General features: G+C 34.2%; 1 protein-coding gene across 1 annotated transcript in view; it reads left to right on the top strand.

The window, feature by feature from the left end:
* The window catches only part of LOC118744937 (triple functional domain protein), a 19,375-nt gene extending 17,713 nt beyond the window's left edge, over positions 1 to 1,662 (top strand). Inside the window, exons 5-8 of the mRNA XM_036478379.1 lie at positions 10 to 96; positions 178 to 282; positions 503 to 637; positions 728 to 1,662. Of these exons, the coding sequence (XP_036334272.1) occupies positions 10 to 96; positions 178 to 282; positions 503 to 637; positions 728 to 1,237 (837 nt within the window). The 3' untranslated portion in view covers positions 1,238 to 1,662. The remainder of the gene's footprint in view (positions 1 to 9; positions 97 to 177; positions 283 to 502; positions 638 to 727) is intronic.
* Positions 1,663 to 7,464: the final 5,802 nt, after the last annotated feature.

Genomic DNA, 7,464 nt, shown 5'->3' with positions numbered 1-7,464 from the left:
TTTTTACAGAAAAATTTGTTCTATTGCTACGTCATATTTACAATGAACAAACAACGCTCGCTCAAATTATGTGATACCTATAAAAATTATTTTAAGGTGAGGATCAAGAGAGCATTCGTATAAAAAATGCAATTTTTAAGCCAAAAACATATTTAATTCAAAATCAATCCCTTTCAGCGCATACAAAACGAATTGGATGACAAGTTGGGCATTAATAGCTTCCTGGTCCAGCCCATACAGCGAATGGCTCGATATCCACTGCTGCTGCAACAATTTATCACGGTGAGTTTGAGGAGAGAACTGTAAGAAAAAAAAAAATAGTTTCGGTATATTAGATATAGGGTGTGAGTTCGGTATAAATAAAAAATTATTTTTTAAAATAAAATATTTTTGTATAACAAATTGAACAAAAGATAGATTTGAATGGCTTCAAATTTAACTTTTTGACTCTTCATATGTCGACCATATTCTAGTCTCTTTTCCTCTCTCTGTTTCCTTTCAGACCCTCTTCAAGCACCGCGACTTCGAAATCAAGCCACTGCTTGAGTCCTGCTGTCGGCTGGAGAAGAAAATGCGCACACTGCTCACCACAACCAACGAATCGGAAGTAATTAACGACATAATCGAGTGCAATGAGGTTAGTAATTAGTTAGCCGATTTTCACTCGTATCTACAAATAGCTTTTAACGCCCTTCTTTTTATTGCCTCCCCTTATTCCGCAATTTAGTTCAACGTCTTTCATCAGGGCAAATTCCGCAAGGTCAGCGACTTCTCGGTGACGGATCACACGCTCAGACGCAGCTATCGCGGCAAAGTCTTCATCTTCGACAAGTGCATCATCTACACCGAAATCAAGGGTAAACATCTGATCTTCCACGGTCGCTATCCCTGCGAACACATTGGCATATTGGCAAAGACGAAACATTTTACACTCTTCTATGAGCGTCGCAAGCAACAGGAATGCGATTTCCATGCTGAACCGCAGGTGATCGAGCTATGGTTGGAGTTGATACGCGACATGATCAGTTCATTTGTGATGGAGGAGCGTCAAAAGTTGCAAGATCGCTATGCGCGTGAGGGCGAGCAGCAGTATAGAAAGCCGGTAAGCTTGTCACTGTTCCGCGATTCGAATCGCTTCAGTTCGGACAGTGGCATCGGTAATATTTGGGTATTGCCGAAGCCAGAGGCTGAATCGGAGGTGGCGAATAATCGTACGACATGGTATGCAGTCAATTGAATTTAGAGCGGCAAAGCGACGTTTATGTACACACATACATATAACTGTGTAGACCATGGAGAGCACGCACCCATTAAAAAAATAATGTATGGATTACTTAATATCAAAATCGGGCAATAAATGAGTCACAATCCATTCGGAGCAGTAAACGAGCAATCAAGGCATTTTTTGTAGTTTTTCCAAAAACTTTATTGATTCCTCGCTTTTTGATACGTTTTGGCGTAATAAACGAGCTAAGGAATATGCGAAGATTGACCTCGTTTCGGAGGTCAAGAGAAGCTCAAAAGAATACTCTCTTTAGCCTCTTTTAGGCGCTCAAAAGAAGTGCTCGCCCGTAAGGATATCGACGCTGAGTGGAAGATCGACCTATCTCGGCAGCCAGTTCGAAAACGCCCTATCTCAAAAAACTTTTCAAGAACGCCCTATTTCAGAATTTTATTGAAAAACAACCTATGTATCTCAGAATTTGGTTGAAGAACGCCCTATCTCACTTCAAAATGTATTGAAAATGTACTGATATAGGGCGTGTTTGAAACGAATTCTGAAAAGTTTTTTTTAAGACAGAGCGTTTTCGAGCTGGCTGCCGAGATAGATCGATCATCCACTCAGCAGTCGATATGCAACGCTAAAAAGTACTATGAAATGCATGAGGTATGGATATTTGTGGAGTAATCCAATAATCGCCAAAGAGCGATCTAAGATTAATTTTTGGATGAACCTATTTTTTATTGGGTATAAACAAGCCGAGTTGGCGCTACGCAATTCCAGTTAATACAATATTTTCTCTACTTGGCATTAGATTAAGACATTGCCAGCCGGAAATCGGGGCCATATTTATTTAAATCTGTGAAATATTACTAACAGCTAAAAATTTACCCTCCGATTTGTAAAAAAAAACTTTATGAAAAGTGCTTCATTATCACAAAAACTGTATTCAAATGTAGTTGCATTTTTAAATACTATTTAAACTTTTAATTTTTTAATTTACAGCTCAAAATATAATTTAGGCTAGTAAATTTAAAAGAAAATGCCAAAAAATATGTAGTCATACATGTATATATAAGCATTGTTTTGAAGCTTAGCAAGCGACTTAATGTTGATTAGAGAGAGTCACAATAAATACATATCGTTGCCCTAATATAGAATAGGGCCTTTCGAATCTGTTTGTTTCTTTACATACAGAGTAGTTATAAACCTTTATAGAAACTAATGTTCGCCAGTTACCATTTTCTTCATTACATTGATTTTTTATAAACACAGAAACAATTTTTTTTGACGCAGTTAAGACTTAAAATCCGATTAAATTTTTAGTGACTAATGTACCGACATTTGTACAAAGCCATATTTCGAAAGCAAATGAGTTAGGTCCTTTCTATATTAAGGTATATATTTATATTTAAGTATATTATTTACATTTATGCATGATGGTATTGTTTTAATATACAGATGTAAATATTTAATTATCTTTATGGATATTCTATGCTAAAAAGATGAAAATAAATAGGAACTATGTACCTAAATTTGAAAATTGTAAAATCGAGTGTTTATTTGCAAATATCAACAAAGTATAAAAGTGGGTCATAAATAAGTAATCACGCAAGAATAATTTTCCCGCAATTAGAAAACATCTGCGATTAAGATTCAGTAAAGTTTTATAACAACTAAAAACAAAAGGAGAGGAGTAATTTGTAAATTATACTAGGCGTGCTCGACAATAAATTTATCTCGGTCAGTTTTCAACTCTCAAGATAATTAAGGGCTTTCCAAAACGAGTAAAATCCACTTAAACTTGGTTTCGCATGCAGAACTTCTGCATGAGTATATCTTCGGTTCAACTGCCAGTGTTGCAACTGTAGCCACGTTTTACAATTAATTAGGAATATTGAAAAATTTGACCAGAAAATAACAAAAAACAAGTTCATGGAATGGTATATGAGTACAATGGCGTTTTGCTAGGCAGTTATAACTTTATAGTGGAAAAAGGACTTTGATTATTTATGATCTAGCAGGAAAATGGACGATATCGCAGAAAAAGCTAACAATTCTACTTACAATCTATGGTATGGGTATATAAGAAGATGGAATGATAAAGTGTATGAATTTTATAATGACGTGAACAGAGTCAAATGCAGTCCAGTATGTATGGAATATAAGATCGTTTAAATGTTCACCTCGACTTCTCACGTTAGCATGGATCTGAGTCGTCTAATTTTCAATGACTTTCTGCCTAAATCTGAACGATCGGTCGATTACGGTTTATTGGCATAGATCTACGACTTCAGGAAACACAATATAAGGGTATAAATCGTTCATGCAGTATGTGTTCACATCGTTAAGTAAATTTGGGCCAAGTCTGGGAATGGGCTGCCTCGGGCTTTCCTATACACTTTCACGGACCAAAGCGATGTCCTCAGCCGATATGGCGTTCCTTCGACCTATGGGTATTGATTAGGAAGGGGTTCACTAACGAGCACTCCTTTTGATAATCAAATTTTGTCGTTTGGGCGAGCAGCTAGATAATCATTTGGCATCAGTGACTGAGTAATAAACAACAGATTACACAGACGACGTCAAAATAGCCTGGATGACTTAGACCGCCAACATCTACCCGCGCCAATTGATAAATACTTTAACTACATATGTTAGAATTAAAAAAAACGTCAAAAATAAAATCATGGATGGTATTCTAAGGAAGCTGCGGCTTCGGGCTGCTCAAGCACCTTTTTCGAATACATATTAATGTAAGAAAACTTATAGATATCAAACGATTTTGTTATAAGCTTTCTTTGTAAAAAATAAAATAAAACAAGTAATTTTTATGCAAAAAACAAAACTGACTTTAATTCTCATATAAAAATTTAAGAGTACCGTTAATTTCTTCATGGCTCTAAGTCAAATTAGTATGAGACTACCTCTGAGGTACCAACTTTCCTTTAAAAAAGAATTATAGAAATCGGTTAACGTGGTCCAAACTTATGAGGTAATATATGTACATTAAAAAAATTATTTCCACGAATTGATAACATTCTCCTTTTTTTGAAGTCGGTTAAAAAAAGTTGTGATTTTTTAAAAGTCCTCAATTTCTTGTTATTACCTGTTACTGCTCCTACACCCAAACTTAAATGATTAAACCGATTCTGAATGCTTTAGGACAGTGATTGCCAACCTTTTCCAATTGGCGACCCACCTTTCCTTAAGTTAATACCTCCACGGTCTATCGATCCATGGTGGAGTAAAAGAGAAAGTTGCAGAAATAATACTAAGCAAACAATTTCATACAGTTTGAATATGATCACACCGTGCGACAAAAACCAATATACTTCAAAACACACGAAACAATCAATATACTCACGAAGCTATTTTAAAGCTAAGATTTAGTGAAACTGCGGTTTTAGTTTATCTCTCTGACGTCAGGATTTTTTAAAAGGATTTTCAAAAATATGATTACTTTAAAAATTATTAAAAAAAAAAAATTCAGCGCAATGTGGATTAGTAATATGGTTAGCAAATGAAAGAGAAAATTCTGTAGAACTGAACAAAATTAAGTCTCTCGCTTCACCAATAAAGTTGGCATGGCGAAATTCGAGGATATGATCTTGTCTTAGTCCTTAACATGAATTTTCTTCAAAAATACTTACTGCAAAATTTTCAAGGATATTCAAGAATAGAATTTGAAAAGGATAATTTCAATATCTATTCGTTTAAACTTTTTTAATTCTATAGATAATTCTCTTTTATATGATACCCACATTATTATTTTACATTGCACTGAGCTTTTGAATAATTTTTTGAAGTAATCATATCTTTAAAATTTCAAAGTCCTCTTAAGAAAAGTCCTGACGTCATAGAAAAAACAAAAAACGTAGTGTCAATATTTTTGGCCCTTAGTTTCGCGAATATATAATTTTTTTTGTGTGTACAATTTAAGGTCACGCGGTGTTACAGTTTAGCAAGTTGTTATCACAATCTATCAATATGTAAAGTTGCGGTTTTTAAGTAAGAATAGGACATTAATGAGATAATAGGGACTGTTTCAATTGAACTAACACGCCAATGTCATTATGATCTTATCTGATGGTTTATTCAATTGTTTCTGGTAGTTTTAGGATCGATTCGCGACCTACCCGCGATCCACCGTTCGGGAACCGATGCTTTAGGAGATTAACTTTCATACTAGCATCAATATTTGATTGCTCTTCTTCACAGTGGAATTCGTGAGTATCTCCTGACAAACGTTCTATACAATTTCAGCATTCCATATTAAGTCAAGCGATTTTTCAGATTAGGTTCCAATTGGAATCATGTCAAATAAAAGATAATATAATTAATTTCATGAGTTCTGACCCATTTCCAAAATTCAGATTCGCCATAAGCAAAGGGGCAGTCAACATTCATGCGATGTACTTTGTTTACATACGTATGAACATTTATGTATGTATGTATGCATATGTAAGTAAATAAACCAAATAAAATCGCTTGGCATTTTAATTATCTGAAGGTTACACGCTGTGCCATTAAAAATGTAAACAAATATGCAGACGACCCGCCCACCAGTGTTGCCAACTTTTGAGTTTCAAAAAGCACCAAACCTTGGAAAAAAGAGCATTTTACCGCACTAAAAGCACTAAATTTTTTTTTTAATCAAAAGATACTTTGATACACCTTCATGCTTACGAAGTAATACCGAAGTACTGCACATTAAAACTGGTATATCACAATCGAATCGCAACAAACGAAATTAAATTTTGAAGGGGAAGAGTAATAATACCCTAAGTAGAAATGAGCAAAAAAATTTGTTGTTTTATAATAAACCGTGTTTTTACACTTAGAGGTAAGGATATCTCAAAATTCTGACGTGGTAGAGAAATTCTGCAGCCAGATTTGGGTTCAGCACCGAAAAATCTACAAAAATCGATGAACTCAGGTGGCAAAAAAAGTTAAAATTTTTCGAACTGTGTAATCAATCAATAATCAAGAAAATAAAACAATAAATATCTAACCTATCAGCGTGCTAACATTTTCAACGCGGAAACAATTTAACAAGAACGCAAGACTGTGGGTTTGCAACTTCATCTTTTTACACCCTTTTATTAGCTTCACCTGTATGTTTGTATGTATGTATGTTTGTAACCGACTCCTTTGGACTCGATTTTGACCCACTTTAAACGTACAGATTTAATTCAAACTTTGTACACTTATCAAGAATCAGCGACAATATAATAATTTCATAAATTTATCTCATTATCCTGATTAGGATCGCCAGGATTAAATAATTTCCTCACACAGCCTCTGTGTGAGAGCAAGTGAGACAACTACGCTGTTTGCGCATGCGTACCGTCTACTTACTTTCCGACTCGAGCACTCGGCTTATTAGTGTTAATATATTCTATCCCTATCAGTTGCACAGTTGGCCAAGCGGGCTAAGGCGCAAGTCGTAGGCGCGAGACAACGAACTTACCAGACATGATTTCAAATCCCGTCTATGGCTGAAAATAAATTATGTAACGCTATCTTCCACTGCTTGACCGCGGTACTGATATTAATTGCAAAGATGAATTTGGCAATACGCCACTTCTTTTAGCAGTAGAAAATAATCATTTCGATGCTGTACGAGCATTATTCATTCGCGGAGCCGATTGTGAATAAATATAGTTTAAAAAAACTAAAAAACACGCTTTCAAAGCATATCAAACTAAAAAGTAAAAAATAAACATAGTTTAAAAAAAAACTAAAAAACACGCTTTTAAAGCATATCAAACTAAAAAGTAAAAAATAAACATAGTTTAATAAAAACTAAAAAACACGCTTTTAAAGCATATCAAAAACTAAAAAGTAAAAAATAATTCTTAATATAAGTTGAAAATAATAATGAACAAAAATACTAGTATTATTGTGAAAAAGTGTGGGTTGCTCGATAGACGAAAAATATGGCAAAGAGCGCCCCACGCTTTTTCCCAATATTAGTATTTTTTGTTCATTATTATTTTCAACTTATATTAAGAATTATTTTTTACTTTTTAGTTTGATATGCTTTAGAAGCGTGTTTTTTAGTTTTTTTAAACTATATTTATTACTAATCATGGCTTGCATTTTAATGCATTTAAATTTGTAGATTCTTGTAAATTCAGAAATTTTAGTTCAGAAAAAAGCACTAAAACGGGCACTAGGCACTAAACCATTTTTTTTGGCGTTTTAATTTTCAAAAAGCACTAAATCTAGTGCTTAAA

The sequence above is a fragment of the Rhagoletis pomonella genome, unplaced genomic scaffold, assembly GCF_013731165.1.
Source record: "Rhagoletis pomonella isolate Grant_MI unplaced genomic scaffold, Rhpom_1.0 Rhpom_scaffold_00008, whole genome shotgun sequence".
In the NCBI taxonomy this organism is placed as follows: domain Eukaryota; kingdom Metazoa; phylum Arthropoda; class Insecta; order Diptera; family Tephritidae; genus Rhagoletis; species Rhagoletis pomonella.
This window is presented reverse-complemented; position numbering and strand designations above follow the sequence as displayed.